Source organism: Cryptomeria japonica, chromosome 7 (genome assembly GCF_030272615.1).
Source record: "Cryptomeria japonica chromosome 7, Sugi_1.0, whole genome shotgun sequence".
Lineage (NCBI taxonomy): Eukaryota > Viridiplantae > Streptophyta > Pinopsida > Cupressales > Cupressaceae > Cryptomeria > Cryptomeria japonica.
In genome coordinates this window covers 860482459-860507107 of record NC_081411.1, presented here as the reverse complement: position 1 = coordinate 860507107, position 24649 = coordinate 860482459, and the positions used below count along the sequence as shown (strand labels likewise).

The 24649-nt window shown below is 36.5% G+C and overlaps 1 protein-coding gene and 1 long non-coding RNA gene across 9 annotated transcripts in view; one reads left to right on the top strand and one right to left on the bottom strand.

Annotated features, from left to right (window-relative positions):
- Window positions 1-24649, bottom strand: part of LOC131047057 (probable cyclic nucleotide-gated ion channel 5) — a 159595-nt gene that overhangs the window by 122639 nt on the left and 12307 nt on the right. For 5 of the 8 annotated variants that reach the window (XM_057980880.2, XM_059207864.1, XM_059207865.1 and 2 more), the window contains one exon: window positions 6046-6189. The exons of 2 other annotated variants lie outside the window; for them this stretch is intronic. In XM_057980880.2, the coding sequence (XP_057836863.1) occupies window positions 6046-6110 (65 nt within the window). In that variant the 5' untranslated portion in view covers window positions 6111-6189. Of the gene's footprint in view, window positions 1-6045; window positions 6280-24649 lie in introns of all 8 variants that reach the window. One more of the 8 variants, XM_059207863.1, reaches the window with a different exon arrangement.
- On the top strand, window positions 3504-4182 carry LOC131047059 (uncharacterized). The gene is made up of 2 exons (XR_009106088.2): window positions 3504-3610; window positions 3750-4182. It is a non-coding gene; the product is annotated as an uncharacterized LOC131047059 (long non-coding RNA).

The window sequence follows — 24649 nt, the reverse complement described above, 5'->3', positions numbered from 1 at the left end:
TCTTCATTAATAAAGAAAACAACATCTCTTCATAATCGCACCCTTGCTTGATTAGTTTATAGTTTTACTAATTATATTCTTAAACCGATGGCTTTGTTTGACTTGATTTTCCTCTTGTAATTACTGCCACGTTGCTTTTATTAAATCACACCACTCCGAATTATTATTAAGTCCCTAAAATCACATCCTTTCCTCTTATAAAATCGCTTATTTTCATTACCTTTTGGATAAGATTTTTTTTTGTCTTCTTATAGGAAGCGCTGCCATGTAGGTTATTATTGCTGCTTTTTAAAACTTTAATCAATCATTGCCATTTGAATCTTTGATATATTTAATCACTGCTGCTTTTTTACTGCTATTTAATATTATATATATAATTCTTTCCATCTTATTTGTCGCTGCCTTGACATATGCCTTGGCCATTTTTCTCATGGCTCTACCAAACCTCTAACCCTGAAAAGAAATTCGTGAAGCCAATGTCCATCTCAAGCTCAGCAAATAAATTTGACTTGCACCTTGCTCTACACCTGCAATGAACAAATCATCTATGTACACGATCAGCAAATCAGTCCCAGCAACTATGTAATAAACATTAGAATCTACATCAATTTAGTTGAAGCCCGTACTTAGCAGATATTCATCTATTCTCGAATACCATAGCATTGATGCCTATTCGAGTCCATATAAGGCTTTTCTAAGCCTACAAACATGGGATTCCTTCCCATTTACCTCAAAGCCCAGAGGCCGCTCTATATACACTTCTTCAATGAGACATTAAGAAAAGTTGTCTTAACATCCATTTAATATATTTTTTCGTCCTTAACTAAAACAAAAGATATAATTGTTCTAATGGAAGTCTATCTGGCAACTGGAGAAAAAATTTCTACATAGTCTGCTCCTTCCTTTTCGAAGAACCCTCTCACCACAAACTTCACTTTGTACTTTGCAATATTGCCATCTGTAGTATGATTGATTTTCTAGAGTCACCTACAACTCACAACTAACTTCCCTTTCGGTCTTAGCATGATGGCCCATACATTGTTTGTCAAAATAGAGTTGTACTTCTCCAATATGGCATCCCACCAAACCTACTAATCTAAAGCTTCCTAGAATCTAGGCTCTAAATCATTGATGTTACTCATCAATAATGCTAGAACTAATTCATCTTGTAACCTATAAAGATTGCTTCTCTAACCCCTATCATTTGTGCAATATTTAGGCTAGATTCCTTTGGTCTAATAAGATCTTGTTGATCCTTGACTTCAACTACATAGCCCTTATGCTCACAATTGAAAGCAAATTCTTCCCAAGATCAAGAACAAACAAAACTTCATCAACCTCCAGAGAAATGTCTGGCAGCAATTGAAAGGGAATGGTACCAACTCCTCCTAGTGGATACTCAGCATCATCCCCAAGATCAACCTAAACTCTCGAATTATGTTCTATGAAATTGGTAAAATACTCCCAAATTGAGGCCCCATTGTCAAGATAATAAGCATTCCTCAAGACATGAAACCATTGAGAAATCCCTCGCAACTTGACAAAAAGCTTGTTCATTTGAGTTTTTGTAGAGACTCCTACATCCTTTTGAAACTGACTTTCCTAGTTCTTGTGACATTATGCTGTAAAATAACCAAATATATGACAAACAAAAACTTGATTGTATTCATCCTTTTTCCCTAGTTGTGAGGGTGCAAAAACCTGGAGTCACGTTTTAAAAATACGAAGTCTCTAAAAACAGGCCAATAAAAACCTTTTTTTCTTCGGCGTTCCCACAAATCTTGCAAACAAACAGACGCCAAGCTTATTAGCAAAAAACACGACACAAAAATAAATCTGCCACAATCACAAAATGCGTCTAAAAAGAATGTCAAGCGCGAGCAGATATCAGAGGGTTGTCGCAGGAGAGAAACAAAAGAGAGCCTGTTGCGGATGAAAGTTGCGAGCTACAAAGAAGAGTTGTCGGCCTCAAAATCACGACCTCGGGCCATGAAAACGAAGGAAGAAGCCACACGTGCACAAAAGCACCTGAAAAAAAAAAAAACCCATCGCAATTTTATTAAAAATCGCACAGAGAAATGCACAAAAATCCGATGAAGGGTTGCAGAAGAACAAACACGGGCTGGAAAGGATGCAGAAACCCATCGGTGAAACCCACAAACTGAAAAAAAAAATTCAACCAAAGAAATTTGTTTTTCATAAAATCGTAAAAAAATTCTTTTGAAATTTTAGAAAAAACGAATTTTATTCCTTCCCGCTCTAATAAAATGTTTTGGTAAAAAATTGAATGAATTGATGAAATAATCAAACGATCATTTAAAGAATTACAAAGACGATGTTTCTATTACGAAACAATCATAAACTGAAGAAAATTAGAAACTATCTAATATGCACAATATATTACATTATTGACCATTATTAATAAATAATAAAGATATTACTCTAATATGAGAATCAAATAAGAAAGAAATACAATGGAAAATTATTGATAAGTACAGAGGCATATTTCAGAACATGATAGATGTGTTAAGAGTTGTGAGCAGATATGTGAAGGATTTGCAAGCAGAGAATATGAAGAATATAGCAGATTTCTGAAACAGAAGATATGATAAATTAGTGAAGTTAAGAGAAGATTTTTAGAGGATTTTTAGCAAACTTAGAACAGACCTTTTTGAGGGAGATTGAACAGATTTTTGTAAAGACCTTATGATCAGATTGTTGAAGATTTGTTGAGCAGATTTAGATCAGATTTATAACAGAATTAAAGAGATCTACAGCAGACTTATGAAGTAACTCAAACGCAGATTTGTAAAGAGGGGTACATGCTGACTTGAAGAAGATAAGTATCTAATTCCCTTGATAATTCAATTTTTATCATCACCGTTTCAAATCACACTCCGTGACTCTGTTGGCATGTTTGTCATTGATGTCACCTGTACATACAGTTGGTGTTGACAACCATGCAAGCAAGCACAGTTTGTTAAAAATCAGAAATCTACACAGAAATCCGTTCAGACTGTTTTTTTTAGTTTGTATATGACAGATATCAGTACTAAAACCTTTACCATTCTGTTATGTGCTTAGACTTTGTTATATCAACTTCTCATTTTGGTTGAGAGATTGAATGAATACGTATTTTGATTAAAGGTCTGAATGAACGAACACGTGAAGTTTATTTTGTGGATAATAAAGTCTTTGGGAGTTTCATGTAATATACTTCAAGAATTTGGTTTTGGAAGTTGTAATTATTTGGTAGTTGTAACTAAAATTACAACTAACCTTTGTATTAATGTCAAGTTGATCCACATTTAACAAAAACAAACTTCATCGAACATGTATTATTCTATATGCTGTTAGGTAAGAAGGTAGATAAGGCAGTTCTTAAGAAGTTGTAACTACCGTGGGTAGTTTCAACTGTTTTGTAACCATCACTGCTGGACAAGTCTTTAAACAAGGCGATGTGTGTGGTTTCTTTTTGGTGATTGGAGTGTTGTGTGTTTTGAAGAAAAGAAAACATGTATTTCTCTGCAAATATTTGTAAGTGCCAGCAACATCATAAGCAGGAGAACTGTAGTTTGGAAAAGCCTGACACAGCATGGATATTATAATGGTATAGTTCTTCAAACATCTATATGTTCTGCGGTTTTTTTTAAAGAGACAGTAGACAATAAGATTGCAGATTATTTCTTTTGTCTTGTTTCAGATTTGTGATAAGTTAATTATGACAATGACAGTATATTAAACTGCAGATTGACATAGTTTCTAGGTGACTTGAGACAGGGCTACTGAAGGATTGATGACTATTTTCAGATCAAGGATTTTTTCTGACTTGAGTTGTAGTGATTCAGAATTTTGATTATCATTTTCAGTCTATAATCTTGCAAATATACAGAGACATTCAGTATTTTTCAAGTATATAAACAGTTTCAGTGTGCCTCTATTTATAGATTTTCAATCTCTTTGAGTGTGCAGAGATTCTGGATTTGTCTTTGCTGTAACAATCTATGAAGTGATAAGAATAACAATGTTTTTGAAAATCTTATATAGAGTTGTTGAAGGGTTTCACAGAGATACCGTTCAGATTATTTTGCATTCTTTCATTATTATGTACAAGTGCATGATGTCATGTAATCATTTTTACTTCAGACTTTGTACTGATTATGTAATGGTGGCTTGACAATATTTTGGGATTGTGATTATTTTGAAGTTTCATTTGTACATCCTTTGGGTTGGTGCCATAAGGATTCTGAGTTGGTGCTCGGATTGTGGAGTTAGGGTGTTGTAAGAGTTGGTGCTCTTAAGATAAGGGTTTGGTGACACCTTAGGGTTGATGCCCTTAAAGATTGTAATTGATTTTATTTGTGAGGTTGGATTAGGACGGTAGATCCTAAACGCGTTACTCACCATGGTTTTTCCCATCTTGGGTTTCCATGTCAAATCTTGTGCAGTTGTTCCATGTGTGATTGCTTTGCATTGTTATTTCAGTTTCAATTTAAAAGCAAGTTTACAAAAGGATTCAATTAATTAAAAAAGTTTGAAGATTCATTTACTACTGATTCACCGCCTCCCTCCCCCCCACCCTCTCAGTAGTAAATCTATGTTCTACAGATTTATCATCAGGATGAGAAAAGAGTTCAAAGGAGATGAAACATCTTTCATCTCCTTTGAACTCATTTCTCATCCTGATGATGAATCACGGAGTGTGATTTGAAACATTAATGATAAAAAAATTTGTACACAATCTAATCCAGAAGCATCAAGGGATTATAGCATGGATTGTGGAAATCTGTTAGCATAAAAAGATAAGTATCTATTTATCAAATTTGTGAGAAAGCATTGTAAGAGTTTGTCATCCATTGAAGAAGATATATTTTTGAAAGCAAATAATTTATTCAAACTGGAGAGGTTGGTGCATCCTATCAAAAGAAGAGTTGGTGTCTATTGCTAAGTCAGTGCTTAGCTACGGCTGTTGGTGCCTCTAGTAGGTTAGTGCCTATGAATTGTGGGGATTGGTGTCTCCATTGGGTTGGTGCCTACAAATCATATAAGAGGGATTGCTGTCTTCTGTGGGTTGGTGCCTATAAAGCTTGTATAGAGAACTTTATATAAGTAATAAATTGCCGTGGTTTTCTCCCGTAAGGGTTTCCACGTAAATTGTGTGTTCTTCTTATGTGGATGCTATTGATCAACTGATGTTATTGTGATTGTTAAGTTGAAAAGTAAAATATTGTATTATACTAATTCAACCCACCCACCCGCCCTCAATATTATCGTGTGCTCATCACTATTATATCTGGCAATGCAGCGTATGTTGCATGGGGATGTGTGCTACCCAACCCCTCCTAATATCATTTTGTCTATTATCCATCTTACACACTTCCCATCCTTTCTATGCATTTGCCAATAACAAATGTTGTCACATGTTGCAACAACTCTCATATCATGTGTAGGTGCATTGTTTTTCATGTGATGCATTTAGTTTACAACAAATTTGTTGGTTCCGTTTTGTGGAATTCTACCTATAATAAATTATAAGCATTACACAAAACACTAATTCTAAACAATCTGCTGTCTTGGAGTCTTCACATACCCCTTCCACAATCCATCGCCTACAGGTGCTTCTAAGGAGTAATCCACAGCCATTAAATTTGTAAGAACCATGCAGGATTGAAAACTTAATGGCTTGGAGTGAGAATTGTGTTGATCAAACAAAAGCGTAACAAACAAAATGATTGAAGAAGTTGCATATCAAGACATATTTTTGTCTACAAATTGTAAGATTGTCAGCTTCACCATTCCTACCTAAATTAGAGTTTTGTTTATATAAAGAATAGCAGTAACCTGATTTCCAAATTTAGGCATCAACACTAGTTCCTGTTAATCCTGAGATGGACAGTTTTTGACATCCACGTAATGAAACATAATGTTGAGAGATAATTCTAACCAATTTAAGCATCAACTGCATTTCTCTGTGAAATGTGAAATTAACCAAAACCTAAAGTAGAAAGGAAAAATAACTACAAAATTACTTAAGAAAAAACATACCTTACAAATTTTTCTCTTTGACCACCCATTTGTTGAGATTTACTATCAGTTTCAAAAATAGTCATGGTAATATTGAAAATGTAATTTGAAAACAGCTGATGAATGATTACTCAAGCTCAACAGATGTTCTCATCAAAACAGAAACTGCAAAGTGAAAAAAATCTTCGTTACAAAGAATATCTGATTTATTAATCAGAAAGAAATCCGTTTCTATAATTTAAAACCATAATTCCCCTGCATTAACCAAAAAACAAAAATCAGACAAATTACATTCTTCATACTAGAACTCAGAGAATCAACACAGTAAAGACATGCATTGATTCAAGAGGCAGTAAAATGCTTAACATTTAAACTATTGCACTTACTAAACAATATACTCATCTGCAAAAATCAATACTTCATATTAAAAGCTCCCAGAGTAATGTATTTTACAGAAAGCTGGAAATATGTTAAGCATCACCTTCACTAAAGAAAATAATGAACAGACAAGGGTAAATCCAATAAAATGCAATTGCAATTTGAAGATCGATAAATCTATTAAATTAACATAATATCTACCAGCCAAAAGCTTCAATGCAAAGGAACTATCATGGCATTATTATGAATAGGAAGATATTTTCATTATTTACTTAGAAAAATTACTATAAAAAGTAATTGAAGACATATTGTTAGAACTTAAAAGGTGATCAATCTCATTATTCTAGAAATAAAACTATTATCCTATGGTTTGTAAATTTATACCTCAACATGATTATTGCACTGCAAGTTATTGAAGTAAAAAAAGTTGGATGGGATTTCTATAGAGCAGCTCATGGATTGAATCCCATGAGACACAATAAACGTTGAAGATAAATAATTCTAGTAAATCAATCAAAGAAAATATTAGAATAATAATTTCTTATATTGTTAATGGTCAACTTAGGTTGTTAGATTTCATTAATGTATTTACAGTATTACGTAGATGGAGGTAGGTAATATCATTAATTTCTACAGTGTTTTGTATTTCTATAAATTGTAATCTTTACCGGTTACTATGAAACAAGATATTTTACCAGTGAATCTGATTCACATGGTATCAGAGCTAGGCCATGGAAACTGTTTTTCTCATAAAATCTGCACATTTTTTAACGACCTAGGGTTTTTGCAACTTCGCCTAGGGTTTTGACCCTCTGTTCCAAGGCAGAAAAAAAAATTCGATCATAAATTCTTAGTGGGTTTTTCAAAACCTCAACTGGGTCACCGTCAGATTTTTTTGGGTCTGTAGATTTTTTTTCGCAAGGTTTCTGCAACTTCGCCTAGGGTTTTGACCCTCTGTTTCAAGGCGAAAAATTTTTCCGGTTGCAGAATCATTGTGGGTTTTTTGAGAGCTCAATTGGGTTGTCAGATTTTTCTAGGTGCATCGTTTTCCATGCCTCATTTTTTGAGCTCGCAGATTTGACCCTTTATTCTGATTGCAGATTCTTTCTGGGTTTTTCGCAACGATTTTTGGGTCTTCGTCGAATATTTTGAGTCAATCAAAAATTTTACCACAAAAATTGTGCTAGGGTTTTGAGATTATCTCCTCCGTTTCAAGTCAGAAAAAAAATTATTTGCAAAATCTGTGGGTTTTTCGAGAATTGAACTGGGTTGTCATCAAATTTTTCCGTGTCCTCCGAAAAATTTCTGCCTCGAAAACCATGCTAGGGTTTCAGTTTTTGCCTCTGAATCCGACTTGCAGAATTTGTTTCTAAAAACCCTCTGGTTTTCGTGCATTCGTGCCTTCACTAGTTCAACCTTGGGGTACGTGATGGCATCGCTGACAAACATTATGCTCGAAAGCAACCAGAAGTTCAAAGGCCACAACTACAGCACCTGGAAGCAGCACATGTTGACGATTTTTGAGTACCGATGTCTTGATGCAGTTGTTCTAAGCACGTCTCAACGTCCAAACACTACCGAAAAAGATCAGGACAAATGGGATGAGCGCAACTAGGAAGCCGTCATGCTCATCAAACTCTCTGTTACCGATGAGCAGCTACCTCAAGTACCGTCCAGCAAAACTGCAAGGGAAATATGGGATCATTTGAAGAGTCTTCATGAAACCTTTGAAAAGAGTAGAGCGCTCTTTCTTAAGAATATGCTCCTCACGATCATGATGGATGAGAAAACTTCTCTTCAAGAGCCTCTGACAAAGATCAAGGATATTCACGACCAGCTGGAAGCTATTGGTCGAAAAATGGAGGAAGAAGATATGGTGGTCATTACTCTGAAGAGTCTCCCACGCTTGTATGAGCATTTCATCAAACCACTCAATATCACTTCCATTGACGTCGATTTGAAGTTTTCTGATCTTTGTAACAAACTTTTACAGCAAGATCGATGGCGTCAGCAGTTTGGAAGCAGTTCCAGTTCTCCCTCCACCGAGGAAGCATTCTCTGCCAAATCTTCTACTAAGAACAAAGGGAAGGCTCAATCTTCTCAGTCGAAAGGCTCTGGTTCTTCTCAAGACAGCAAGAAGAAGAACATTCAGTGCAATTATTGTCACAAGTTTGGTCACATGAAAACCGAGTGTCAAATTCAATTGGCTTCTAAACAAAAGAAGCAGGGAGGGTCTCAACAAAAAGCAAATGGCGTCAAACACTCTAAGCAGAAAGAATCTGCTTTATATGCTTTTATGGCCAAGAGAATAGCAGATCCAGTACACTCTTCTGCCTGGTATATTGATTCAGGAGCTTCGTGGCGTTTTACTCATCGTCGGGATTGGTTCACGAAATTTGAACCATTTTCGGATTCAGTAATCTTCGGAGGAGGAGAAGAGTACACAGTTGTTGGTAAGGGCACTGTCCAGATTCACTCAAGAGGTACAAATTTAATTTTTCTTGATGTCTACTATGTTCTAGGCATGGAACATAATCTACTCTCCGTCAGTCAGATCATGAGCCATTCTCCTCAATTAGATGTTGTCTTCAATTCGTCCATCTGGAACATCATTGATAGGGAGACTCGTACTACAATCGCTATGGGACTTGAAGATCATGGTTTGTATAGACTTGCTAATTCCGGTGATTCTCAAGAGCATGCTTTGGTGCTAGGAGTACATCCATTAGAACACTTTGGCATCAGTGTTTTGGGCACTTAAACGTGCACTCTCTATCAGTTATATCGGGAGGATTGGGTTGCTGGTCTACCTGAGATCCAACCTCAAAATCATGCAGTTTGTGCAGCCTGTCAAGCTGGGAAGCAGCATTGGACACCATTCTTGGATGGTGATTCATGGTGAGCCTCCAAGGTCCTTCAATTGGTTCACGCTGATGTATGTGGGCCAATGAACACTCCATTTGTTACTGGTTGCAGGTACTTCTTGTTATTTGTTGATGATTTCAGTCGTAAAATGTGGGTGTATTTTCTAAAAAATAAATCAGATGTGTTTAGTACATTTCAGCAGTTAAAGGCCTTAGTTGAGAAAGAATCCAGTTCTCAGATTGTCACTCTAAGGTCAGATAATGGGGGGAGTTTTGTTCCAATGACTTCTCTACATTTTGTGCTACACATGGCATTAAGCGCCAACTCACCACACCATACACCCCTCAGCAGAATGGTGTCGTTGAATGTAGGAATCGCACCATTACTGAAATGGCTCGTTCTATGATAGAGCATCGAAATGTTCCTGATAAATACTGCGCTGAAGCAATTTATACTGCAGTCTACCTTCTGAATCGGTCACCTACACATGTTGTCAAGAAGATGACTCCTGAAGAAGTCTGGTCAGGACGCAAGCCTAAAGTGGGCCATTTGAAAGTCTCTGGTTCTACTGCTCATTTATGGATTCCAGACGCCAAACGTGCTAAGTTGGATTCAAAGAGCCAAACACTTAAGTTTACTGGTTACAGTAACAACCACAAGGCCTACAGGTTGATTGATGTGGAGACGGATCATCTCATTTTCAGTCGTGATGTTGTGGTTGATGAGACTACTGGTCCATTCATGCCTCCTACTACTGCTAGTCCTACGACTCCGTCTATGCAGACTCCTAACGTTGGTGTTCGTCTTCCTCTTGGTTCCCATGATGGGAGGGCTTCAGAGCATTCTAACTCTGAAGATGAGGAATCTACTGATCCAACACCACCTGATTTTTCACAAGATTCGCATCCAGATGACTTTGTTCCAGCAACTCCGGGAGATGTTGTTCCTCCAATGCCAGATGTTGGTACTTCTACCCTCAGGCCTAAATGGTGGGCCAAGACTATAGGAGATCTTCGTGATGATGAACTTCTTGAGGATAGATCAATTCGCCGCAAGAGAAAGCAGCAAAATACAGTCAACCTTGCACTTATGGCCAACATCCACAGCATCCATGAGGCCCAGACATATTATGAGGCTAAAGGCATTCTTGAGTGGGATAAGGCTATGGAGACAAATACCATTGTCTTCTGAAGAATCACACTTGGGTTCTTTCTAATTTGCCTCTTGGGAAGAAAGCTATCAGTTGTAAATGGGTTTACAAAGTCAAGTATAATGCAGATGGTACTTTGGATAAGTACAAGGCCAGATTGGTTGCTCAAGGTTTTACACAACGGGAGGGCATTGACTACAAGGAGACTTTTGCTCCTACTACCAAGATGAGTACCATTCGTCTTCTTCTCGCAATTGTAGCTCAGTTTGGATGGAAACTTCACCAAATGGATGTTAAGAGTGCATTCCTCAACAATGAGTTGCAAGAAGAAGTTTATATGACTCAACCCCCTGGCTTCAAGGTTCCTGGTCAGGAACATCAGGTTTGCAAATTGGTAAAAGCCCTCTATGGCCTGAAGCAAGCCCCTCAGGCTTGGTACTTCAAGATTGATCAGTATTTGGTTGAACATGGTTTTCAACGCAGTCCCTCTGACACTAATCTGTACGTCAAACTTTCTGGTGATGAGATCCTTTTTCTTGTTGTCTACGTGGATGACTTGATCATTACTAGAAATTCATCACATTTGATTGCCGCAATCAAACAGGACTTGTGCCAACCTTTTGACATGACAGATTTGGGGCTTCTCCATTATTGCTTAGGTGTCGAAGTGTGGCAAACTGATGACAATATCTTTATTTCACAGTCCAAGTATGCCCGCAATTTGTTGGATAAGTTTCGAATGCAAGATTGTAAACCTGCTTCCACACCTATGGAAAAAGGGCTGAAGTTATTAGCCAAGTCTGATTCACCTGCAGTAGATGAAACAAAATTCAAACAGCTAGTAGGCAGCCTCATCTATCTCACTGCGACTAGACCTGACATCAGTTTCGCTGTCAGCCACATCTCTCGCTTCATGACAACTCCAAAAGTTGACCATTGGATTGCAGCGAAGTGAGTGTTACAATATGTGAAATGCACTTCAGACTATGGCATTTTGTATACTAGGTGCAATGATCCAAAGCTGATTGGTTATACTGACTCAGATTGGGCAAGATCGGTGGATGACAGAAAATCCACTTATGGGTACGTATTCAGTTTAGGTACTAGTGCCGTCACTTGGAGCAACAAGAAGCAACAGGCTATGGCTCTTTCCTCGACCGAAGTCAACTACTGGGGAACAGTCAAGGCCGCATGTGAAGCAGTTTGGCTCCGAAGGATGCTCTCTGACATGCAGATGCCACAGACAAGTCCTTCTCCCTTGTATATCGATAATCAAGGGTGCTCAAACTAGCCAAAAATGCAGTCTTCCATGAACGTACCAAGCATGTCGAACTTCATTCTCACTACATCTACAAGTTGTTAGAAGACGGATTAGTTCAGTTGCAGTATGTTCCGACAGCGGATCAAACTGCGGATATTCTCACCAAGTCTCTGAGTCTGGATAAATTTGTAAAATTCAGGGGGCAACTTGGTGTTTTTGATAGATTGACCATTAAGGGAGGGTATTAGAATAATAATTTCTTATATTGTTAATGGTCAACTTAGGTTGTTAGATTTCATTAATGTATCTACATTATTAGGTAGATAGAGTAGGTAATATCATTAATTTCTACAGTGTTCAGTTAATATGAAACAAGATATATTACCAGTGAATCTGATTTTCACAGAGAAGCCATGCTAAAAAAACCTTAAATGCGATAGAAAGAAAACAATAGAACACTTACAGCATAACATAATTATTTACCCTAAGAAAATCTTTCAGAAAAATAACCCAACAAAAACAACACTCAACATATTAACTGAACCATTCACAATATAATATTATATTTCTCACTTGTGCTTAACTCTAATCCATGTGTGATTATTTAGAGGTACATTAGTATAAGAAACCACTGAGAATTTTTATAATACAATGGGTATAAAACCATTGGACATACTAACTGTGAACAAGTGTACAATGTGATGTCCCCTCCAAGTTAGAAATCAGTTATTCAGCAGGATTAGCCTATCAGTTGACCCTCGTAGGCTAATGGGGTTGGATAGAGAGTCCTTTGAGGCAGAGACTTTGTCATTGAATGGGTTATTTTTCTTCCCCAGAGCTCAGTAGTTTCAGACTTGGCATTTGCATGGGTTTCAGGGCTCAATTTCTCATACTTACTATTTATAGTAAGTTAGGGGATGATTGAGAGGGACCCTTACTACTTTTTGTAAGGCAGTCAGATGTGCAGTGGATGCAGTGGTTGACTCCCTAGTTCAGATGGAATTGAGAAATAATGAGTATTCATGGAGTTATGTTATTTTAATTATTAATAAAGTATCACTTTATTAATAATCATTCTTTAATGGCACATTATAAAATAAGATTATAATTGCACTTTAATGAAGGGTCAATTCATCATTAAAATGGGGCCATATGTTACAATTAATTGTTGAGCGCCTAGACCAAGGTGACTTTTTATTAATTATTAAAGTGCAAGCTCATAATTTTATAAATGCAATTTAATGTGCTTTTTGGAGAAGTTTGATTTCATGAAAGGGATATAAAGGTTACAAAGAAGAAATCAATTTCATTCTTTGGCATTTTTTGATAAACTCTTTTCACAAATTCACTGAGCGTTGGAGAACAGAGATGAGGGTTTCTGCAATTCCAGAGCTTTTTGGGCATTGGAGAGTGTAGCTTCTTCATTGTATCAGCTTTCTGAGGTTGTGAGATATCAGCTGAAGATTGCTCATCTGTTGGCTTCATTCAGAGGTCAAGATTGTGCAAATTGGAAGAAGAATTTCAGAGAAATCAATCAGATTAAAGGGACCAGCTTAAGGAGAATTAGAAGTCTGCATTTTCGTGATTGTTGGCACTCATTCCAAGGCTGTACAAACTAATTTTTAGCAGCCATTAATTGCAGCAAGAGGGTGCCAAAGACAAGAGGGCGATTTTGATCAAAGAGGGCTTAATAAATTACAAATAAATTACAGAGAGGGCGCAAGACTTCAAGGAAGATTTTGACAACATACTTGATTTTTGGGCGTATTGAATCATCTAAAAGCTGCTTTTTACCAGCAGAAGTCTAGAAGTGATATGTTCATCCTCTATCGGGTATGCATGTGTGTGTAAAGGCTCTGGAGATAATAGAATAATGAAAATTTATGATGTCTGCAGTTGTTACCTTCTATATCTATTTAGTTTTCAGATTTGAGTGTTCCTTTCTTTTATTTGTATTGCTTTTTATATCAAAAACACAAAAAAAGAACAAAATTCAGAAAATCAAAACAAAACACTCAGTAATATTCATCCAAGAATTCGAGTATCCCCGTCAGAGAGGACTCCACTAAGGACAACTATACCCATTGATTTCTTGCACCAAGAAAACTTCTTAGTACCAATAGACTTTGTCATTGAATCGACAACTTTCTCTAAATTATCAACTTTCTCCAACAATCCCCTTTGGTTGTCAAAACTATCTCTAACAAAATGTGTAATGTCCCCATTTTTACACCATACTGTTTTGTGAGCATTGGCCAGTTTTCAAAGTCCTCTTGAGGGTTTCTAGGTGGGCTGGGAGAGTTCCAACATTCTTGGAGAGCTCAATTTAGGGTTTTAATGGCATCCGGTGGTGGTTTTGAGTTCAATTGGCTTCCAAGTGTGCAGTGATGCTCTTTGTAATATTCTGGGTCTTTTGGGTTGTTCTCCATAGTCCATGGAGAAAATACTTTAAGTAAGTACTAATTCTGGCACCTGACATCATTCTTTAGTGTCAATTCCTTCTTGGCAGGTTCAGTTTCAATTTTCAATGTGTTGACGGTGCTTTAGCACTAAAGTTATAAAGTAAGGTTTTAATATTCACTTTGGTGTCAAACATTATAAAGTTAAGTTGTGTCCCCAAGTTGGACGCTTAAGGAAATGAAAAAGGGGGTCTTAAGTTGTTTTGAAATGTTTAAGGGCCTTTTTGAGAGAAAAATCAAAAAGATATAATTTGAAATTTAACTTGCTAATATAATTTAAAATTTTAATTTCCCTAATTCTTTCCAGCTCTATATAAAGGGATTTGGCTCTCATTTTCATGATTCAGAGTTGCATACATACCGCGATGTTGCTGGAGTGAACAGAAAAGTTCTCCCAAGATTGATTGAGGACAAAAATCCTCATCAACATTCACTAGTTTCAATGGTGAAAGATCCATCCTAGCTGGTTTGGTGTTTTCACACAAGAAACACACTGATTTTTAAGGGGTTTGGCATTCTAGCGTTTTTAGAAATGAAAATTTTTATTTTTTATGGCAGATTTGGAGTTTGATTTTTGGGTAATGTTGAGTGATGATTTTCAGAAGTTTTAAGAGTTTTTTTCTGATGGTAATATTGTAGGTGTTTCAGTTTGACCATACACCCTCTTGTGCTAGTTGTACCCCTCCTTTTTGGTTGCCCGGGTAGAAGAATTTGCTAACAATTTCTGGGTATTGCACCAAATGAATTCCTACTCATAAGCGTTCTGTTATGTAGGGTTTTTTATGATCGCTTTGGACAGGGAATGATTTTTCAAGAAGGGCAGAATGGTTCTGGGTTATTCCCGAGTCTTGGCATGAGCATCCAAGAGTCAAACACCTTGCTTCTGAGTCATCTTCCCAGCAGTTTATAGGCACTCATTTGGGACTCATTGCTGCACTCTATTTTGAGGTGAACGAAGTTTTGGTGAAGTCATTTTGACTTCTTTCTAAGGCAGCCACCCCTGTTCCAGCATCTGTTTGGGAGCTTTGCTAAGTATTTCAGACCTAAATTCACCTTCTCGCTGCCATTAGTAGACTGCTGTATACTGCCAAGGTTATGTACACTGATGTAGGTCAACAGAGGATGAATTTTGAGGTGATTGGATGCACATTTACCACTACACAGTCCTATGTAAGGACTGAAAATTGATTACAGACCTGCTACTGCCTTCATTTTGTCAAGCTCCAGACTGTAATAGACTGCTGGATGTTGGTAGGACTGTTTCTGAATCATCTGGGTGACTGTTTGACTTGTTGGAAGTTAAAATTTGGAGATTTGGTGCTGTCTAGATCTGTAGGAAACAAGCTTCATCTCTGCAGTAGCATTCTTCATCATTTTCAGACCTGCAATACATGATTCTACCATCATTTTGAAGGTACTTCTCTTGCGGAGGATCATGCATACCTCTGTTATATGTAATTCCATCATATGAATGTCTATTTGTCACGAATTTCGTAACAGCAGGGGTTTGAATGAATGTGATCATTATAATTAAATTGTAACAGCAGAAGTCTCTTCATTTACAAACCTTTCAATGCTCATATTCGTCAAACTTGCATGATTACACGTTCTTGCTTTAGTATTTGTGGTGGCATCATTTGCAAAAAAATCGAAAAAATAATTAGGCGGTGTTGTTTCAAAATGATATTATGCATCAATATATAATGTCTAAGCAAGAAAAGTAAGGTTCTTTGAAAAGCAAATGACATTGTGGGTTCATTTCAACAAGTTTGCCAGACCCAAAACAAATCCAAGAGGATATCCCAATACCTAGACCAGATCCATTATTTTTTGGACTTTTTTTTGCTTTTTTAGTCTTTTTTGGCATGACTTTGACTATGATGGACAAAAATCGATACCTAACCCTAAAAGTGAGTTGTAAAGCATTTAAAAGACTAAAACAAACTAGCTTTACCTTATTGTGAATGCAAAACACAAAAAACATTCATTCTTGCTGAACTTTCATTCTTCCTTGCCATCACATAAATAGAGTTTAAGAGTGATCGGTAAAGGTTTCAAAGTAGTTGGATTGCTAGTCCTACACATGTCCAAAAGCCCATTTGCTATCAAGAAGATTCTATAGAAAATTTTGGAAAAACAACCAAGGGCTTTTTTTCTCATTTTTGTTTTACAAAAGAACTCATTTGTTTGGTTTCATAAGAATAATACCTAAGGTTATTTATTCTGTTTTTATTTGTTTTCAATGTCTTGTTTATCAAACTGGTCCTACATTTGTGCCCCAACCACACTTCAAAACAAACCCTCTACTTTGGAAACATGTTGAAATGATATAGCCAATTCCAAGTGGTGGAAATATGTTAGGATTTGTTGTGGATATGGTGTTACGAAGTCAAGCTCATCCAATCAGGTAAAAGCTCATTTGTGTGGCATTCTTACGCAACATATCAAAGCTTGCCCAAGAAAGAATAGTGTACTTATGCCATCAGGGCACATGATAACATATTTTAACAAGTGGGATCAAATCATTCTAAAACAGAATCCTGAGGAATGAATCCCCCTCTTCCCCCATCTAATCTTGAAGTTGTGGTAGAGAGCCCTGCATTTTTTGCCACACCTCAAGAATTGCCAATTACACATAGGAGACCAAGAGACCATTGGAAATTGCACTTAAAATTGTGTCTTGAGATACCACCGATCAAGAGATTGCTAAAGATGTCTATGCAAATGAATCGACTTTCAATGTTGATGGTTAACCATATTGACAAGAAATGATAAGAAAAATTAATGAAGCTCCAAAACGGTACAAGATCAAAATTATGAAAATTGTGTATCACCTCATGGAAAAAGGAGGTGAAACTTGTAGAAGATTCTTTGAAGCCCATTAAATATTTTTGGATCAACAAGGATGTCCAATTCTAATGGGTGAAAAGATATCAAATTTAGCCATTGGTCAATGTGATTGCAGTGTCCCCTAAAGGGGCAATATTGTTGGTAGTAATGGATTGTGAGAGGCAAGCTAAGGATGAACATTTTGTTGCCAAAGTCCTCATAGCAGCCACTAAGGAAGCAGAGCCTCATAACAGTTTCCGAATCATAACAAATACACAAAAAAGTGTATAGTGGTTGGTTTGTTGGAACATTATACACACATCCTTTGGACACCTTGTGTTTTCCAATCCACTCCCTCAACATTACACCACAAAAGACTAGCACCATAATTGATTGGATCAAATAGGTGTAAGTTGAAGACAAAGAGATCAGACTCTTCATCACCAAACACCGCATTTAATAAGGTAAATTCAAAATAGTTTGGAAATTGAAGTTCTTAGAAGGTAAGAAACAATATAAAAAGATTAATTTCACATTAGTAATTTTTTCAATGTTCCACGGGTATTGGGGACAAAGGGGCACGGGAACGGGCTTCGGGTACCGGGGGACGAGGGACGAGGGCCTGGTGGGGGGGAGAAGCGTCCCCGTGGAACATTGAATTTTTTCTTTTATTTTTGAATTATTTGCTAAGACAAATTTCATTGCCAACATAATTGTCTGAGACAAATTCAAAAGGTTTAGATAGTAATTTATTGTAATGTCCCCTTCCTAACCAATCGTCTCAAAGGAACATTATGTTAAGGAATTTAGATCAGAGATAGAGAATACAATAGTCTGGTAATATGTAGTGAGGATAGACTTTAATAAGATCACTGCAATGAATATGTTTTACCTCCGATGTGTATATATATAAAACTCTAACTATTAATCTTCTATGATAATATCGACAGCTTGCTGGTTCGTGAAACTGCCACGGTTATTGGTTTTAGTTCACAGCAAGTGTCAATGCCTATAAATAAAAGTATGAAGAGTCATGTCCACGTAGGGGCATGATGACTTCTACGTGGCTTATGCCACGTAGGGGCATGATGACTTCTACGTGGCTTATGCCACGTAGAGTCATGACCCTACAGGGACATGACCCTTTGTTCAATGTCGTTATATATTACTTGCTTCAATCCGAATGAAGCTATATCCTTAACACTCCCTCTTAGCAAAAGAGGATTGAATTTCATAATTAAGTTTTAAGGAACAACATTCTAGATATACACATTCATTTGACATGATCATTCACTCAGTAACACTTACTAGTGAAATACTTCATATCTCAGAGAGATATGGATTATCTGATATCCAGCACTCTGGGACAACAACTACTTAAAGTCTTATCAGATTACAACCTTGATTCTAGTGGCAATTGCAACATTGTCATTATCACAGATGAAATAATTTTAGTATCATGATACCGGCACATTACGGGACAGCAAATTAATGTAGTCAATCATGATATGATTGTTATCATAATTTCCGACATATTTCGGAACAATCATTTAATGATAACAATTCAATAATTCATCATAGCAAATTTAATATCAAGATTTCCGGCACATTCTGGGACAGTGGCTAATGTAGTCAATCTTGATAACAAATCAGGCTATTGTGAAAGTCGTCACCTTACAATAGCGATCTTACACTTACATCACATGAAAGATCGTCACCTTCCATGACATAACACATACATGCAATATTGCATTCAAGATATTCATGAATATATCAATTACATATGATTAAGATTAATATCAGAAATTTCCATTATAATTTAGTCATACCAAGTTTACCTCTAAAGTACTCCACTTTCAGCTTTGCAAGAGATTTGGTGAATATGTCGGCACTTTGCTCTTCAGTGCTGATGTAGGTCAATTTGATGACATCTTTGTCTACCATATCTCTTATGTAATGGTATGGGATTTCTATATGCTTGGATCAATTATGAAAAACTGGATTTACAGAAAAGTTGATGCAGCTTTGATTATCACAGTGAATCACAGTGGGGTTTAGTGGCTTCCCAAATAGTCCAACTAGCAATTTCCTTAACCATACTGCCTCACGTGCTCCCATGGAGGCAGCCATATATTCAGCTTCAGTGGAACTCTGAGCAACTGCTGACTGTTTTCTGCTAAACCAGGATATCATAGCTGATCCAAGACTAAAGCAACACCCCGTTGTACTTTTACGATCAATGGAACTTCCTGCCCAATCAGAATCACAATACCCTTGGAGTTGTATCTCAACATTTTTATACTTCAGACCAAGTCCAATAGTGCCACGCAAGTATCTCAAAATATGCTTAGCAGCCATTAGGTGAATCTTCTTACGTTCGCACATGAAATGACTTAACACATTGGTAGTGTAACAAATATCAGGGCGAGTGTTTACCAGGTACATAAGAGATCCAATAATTTGTCTATAGTATGTAGGATCTGTAGGTTCTGCATCTGTTGCTTCACTTTTGAGCTTATGAAGATTTGTTTCCATTGGAATGGATAGAGGCTTACAATCTGTCATACCAAATCTGGTCAGGATATCAGTGGTGTATTTTCCTTGATTTAGAAAAATATAATTCTCTTTATGCCATACTTCTAGGCCCAGAAAATAGTGCAGTAGACCTAGATCCTTCATATCGAATTCAGCAACAAGATCTTGTTTGCATTTTGCAATGAGGTGATCTTCTCTTGTTATCAACAAGTCATCAACATAGAGAACAAGTATTAACATGTCACCATCCGATATTTTGAAGTATATGTTAGAGTCGCTTCATTTTTGGAATATCCTAGTTTGGAGAGATAACTATCTATCCTTCTGTACCATGCCCTAGGAGCTTGCTTAAAGTCGTAGAGAGCTTTTTTAGTCTACACACATAGAGATTTATATCATGTGTAGCAAAGCCTTCAGGTTGTTCTATATATACTTCTTCCTCAATAACACCATTCAAAAATGCAGTCTTCACGTCCATTTGGTGTATCTTCCACCCTTTGGAAGCTGCAATGGCAATGATGGTTCTTACAGAAGTATATCGGGCAACTGGAGCAAATGTCTCTTCGTAATCAATTCCAGCCTTTTGAGAGAACCCCCTGGCAACGAATCTGGCTTTGTGTTTTTCAATACTACCATCTAGTGCATATTTGATTTTGAATAACCACTTTGATGAGACAACTGATTTGTCTTTTGGTCTAGGTACAATGTCCCAGACATCATTTTTTAAGATAGATTGGTATTCCTCAATCATTGCATCTTTCCAAGCTCGACATGTTAAAGCCTCTTCAACATTTGATGGTTCAGATTTTGTAAGTTCGGTCATGAGTGCAACATAGCATGATTGACTTCTTGTTTTCTTATTCTCTTTGAAGATTTCATCGGGTTCCACATTATTTTCTTCAATCATCTTTCTTGCACATAGTGGTCTTTTCTTGTTGTTAGGATTTTCAGCATTCTCGAAATTAGGTGATTGAAGTTCATGATTTTCTATGCTATTCTCCCTCTAATTTTCAATTGTAGGATTTTCATCTGATTTTGCGGTTAGATCATCTTCTGCACTTAGAGATAGTTTATAAGCAGCATCTTCTTCAAATTTGACATCTCTATTGATTTCAATAGTTCTTCGTCCTGGAATATACTCGTTATCCTTAAGTGGTTTCACTATAGCCAACAAATATGCCTTTCTTCCCGGAGGGTTCTAGTTTGGTTCTCTTTTCTTTAGGAACATGAATATACACGTGGCAACCAAAGATTCTTAGAGGGCTTAAATCTAGTTTATTTCCTGTAAAGGCTTCTTCAGGTGTTATATTCTCTAGGATTGAATGAGGGCATCTGTTTTGAATGTAAACAGTTGTATTTGAGGTTTCAGCCCAAAATGAGATATGTAGATTTTGATCATGCATCATGGCTTTAGCAACTTCAATGATGGTTCTATTTTTTCTTTCTGCAACTCCATTTTGTTGAGGATTATAAGGTACAATACACTCCCTCTTAATCCCAACAGAAATGCAGAATTCTTTAAAATTTTCAGAGATATATTCACCCCCATTATCTGATTTTAGAGTCTTTATTTTCTTCCCAGTTTGATTTTCCACTAGGGCCTTAAATTCTTTAAATTTCAATAACACTTCATTTGATTCTTTGAGTTTTATGGAATAGATCCAAGTTTTCCTAGAGTAATCATCAACAAATATCACGTAATACAAGAATCCCCCTAGTGATGGTAATGACATTGGACAACACAAATCGATGTGGACAAGTTCTAGTACAACTTTTGATTTGTGTTCACTTGAGGGAAAGGACCCTTTTGAGTTTTTCCCTAGAGCACATACTTTACAAGTTCCAACATGATCAGATTTTAGATTGGGTAATCCTGTGGTAATTTTTCCTATAGAAGGTAGAGCACTAAATCAAAGATGTCCTAATCTTCTATGCCAAATTTCATTAGAGTTTGATACTTCATGATTTAGTGCTTGTTTTTGAGTATTACATAATTTGTATAAACTACCATCTCTAGATCCTATAGGAATAGCATTCTTTATGTTAGAGTTTTTAGGCCAGAGTAGAACTTTATCTTCATGGAAGGTGACACGATATCCTTGATCAGCTAGCCCTGAAATAGAGACCAAATTCCTTTTGATGCCTGGTACAAAGAGAACATCTTTCAATTGTAACTCTTGTTCTTAATTGAATTGAGCAGGTCCCAATTCCTTTCACTGGATAGGTAGAATTGTCTCCTATTGTAACTTCTTCAGTTGAGTGGCCTTCAAAGGTTTTGAATTGATCTCTAAAACCGGTTATGTGTCGAGATGCTCCACTACCGATTATCCACATATGTTTGTTTGAGTTTAGTTCGCTTGATAAGGCTAAGAAAAATAGAGGATTCTCTACTTCCTTGACTTCAACTATGGTTGCTTGAGCTTTCTTTCTTTCTGGGCAAAACCTGTGAGTGTGTCCAAATTTATCACACTTGTAGCATTGAATCTTGGAGAAGTCTTTGCTTTTATGATTATTTCCTCTCTTCCGTTTGAACTTCCTTTTCTTCCCTTTCTTGCTTGTGTTAGCATGTAGTGCTTGAATTTCTCCCCCCTTGTTTGGATCCAATCCTCTTGTGATTAGTCGAGATTCTTCTTGAGTACAATCATTCTTGAGTTGATCGAACTTTGGTAGTGTCGGAGGAGCACTAATGCCTTAAATAAAGGATTCCCAACTGGATGTTAATCCCTTAGGTGCTATTAAAGATAGCTCCATATCATCTATATTATTCCCTATAGTTGACAATTGGTCTTTTAATTCTGAAATCCTCATGAAATAGGATGTGATTGTTTCTCCTTTGTTCATGTAGATATGCATTAATTGCTGTTTTAAAGTGAGCAATCTGCTTGCATTATTTATTTCATGAGTTTTGAATGGTCTTGAACATATCATAAGTTGTAGTTAGTTTTGAGATGGTTGGGAGAATGTGATCTTTAACAGTATCAATTATGATTTTCTTAGCCTTGTTGTTGTGTCTTTTCCAGTTGTTTTCTCTGGCTCGTCTTCGGGCATCTTAGTATCTTCTTCGGTGTATGCATCTAGTTCGAGTTCTTGAAGAATTGTTGTTATCCGAATTCTCCATGAGACGAAGTTGGATGCGCCTTCGAGTCTATCCTCCACTCTAACACTGTTCACCATGATTGTTTTTCCTTTGATTTTGAGTGCAAATCTGATTTTTTTTAGAAAAGAGGTGTCACTATTTTATTATTTCTCTACCAACGTGGCTCTGATACCATGTTAAGGAATTTAGATCAGAGATAGAGAATACAATAGTCTGGTAATATGTAGTGAGGATAGACTTTAATAAGATCACTGCAATGAATATGTTTTACCTCCGATGTCTATATATATATATAACTAACTATTAATCTTCTATGATAATATCGACAGCTTGCTGGTTCATGAAACTGCCACAGTTATTGGTTATGCCACGTAGAGTCATGACCCTACGGGGACATAACCCTTCTTTCAATGTCGTTATATATTACTTGCTTCAATCCGAATGAAGCTATATCCTTAACACATTAGCCTATCCAGTTGACTTCCCGTAGGCTAATGGGTGTTTATTAGGGGACTCTGGAGGTGGGTAATCCAATAATTGAGCAGTATACTCTAGTCCAGTTGGGGTTGATAGTCTCCTTAAGCTTAATGTGTATTTCTGGAGTTTGCTTGGTGAATTTATAAGACTTACTATTTTTAGTAAGTGATATTTTTAGTGCTTGGCTATGATTTCAATTCCTCTCTTAGTTCCAAAACGAAGGTTTCCAGTTTGGTCTTGGTGAGCAAAATGTTTTTTACAAAGTTCTTTAATTTATTTCCAAGTTGTTATAAAGTCACTTTATAAGATTTTATAAGGTGACCACCCCCTTGCGTTCCTAGTAACACAACGTGTTTTTAAAAACGGGGCCAGTTATAAAGTAAAACATATTTTATTTTTTCAAAGAATGAGGCATTTAATATTTTGGACTCCACATTGGGAGACTAAAAAGTGATTTTATTTAATCCCACATGACTTGGTGAAGAGGGTCAAACTTCTTGGGAATGATATATAAACAATTTTTGTGGAGCTTATTTCTCATGTTTTGCTGGTTATTGCTTGGTTTTTCGGAAACAGCTGCTTCTTCTTGGTTTGTGAGGACGAAACCCCTTGCAGGCATCATCTTCTACGCTGTTGAGAGATACAATATGGGAGATTTGGGCATGTTTTCATTCAAGAAACATGGTTGGGCTTATAGTTGAGATTGAGTAATCAGTTTACAGAGTTCATTGCAGATTTTCTAGATTGTTGAGCAGATTGAGAAGGTTTGGTGATTGAAATAAAAGTCATTAATCCTTGGCCGGCCATACCAGCTATCTTGGGTTGAGTGCTGGGTTTTGGATGATATTTCAGGTTCTTTTGAGACGTCCAGGGCATGCAAAATAATACTTACAGCATTTGCAGCATTGGGAGTTTGTTTGCTGATGAGGTGACTAGTTTTGGTAGGGTTTTCAGATTGGGTTATCATTAGTATCATTACAGCAGTTTGTTTATGTTATCTACATTTTCTGGGTATGTTTGTCGGTGATATGTTATGATTCTTATCGATCTGGGTTGCTGTTATTCTGAAGAAAAAACTCATATTCTGATCAGCATTAAAATCTGGAAAATCAATTTGGTATTTCATGCAGTTTCCATTATTTTCAGAATATATTACTGCTGTTGTATTCTATGTTTATGTGCTGACTAACATCAAACATTGCAATCTTCAAAACTGAAACCCCTTCTATATCTTCCGTCTAATCTGGAAGAACACAAAAACGAAAAAATAACATTAAATTTATTAATAAAAATTATCAACAGGGGCAGCCATTACATTTATTTAATGGTCATTAACCAAGTTTGGTCCATATGTAGGAAATCCAACACTGATAAGGCAACAAATATTAAATGAATGATCTTAGATGACCCTTGGTGCAATCATCTTGAATATCTCTTTAATTTCATCAATTCTATTATGAGTAGGATCTGCTATATTAACATAAATAAGCCTTGTTTGGGAGAGATATATGACGGCATTTAGCTTAATGATTGCAAAGATTACGACCTTCATAAATGAGAAAGAAAGTGATCCT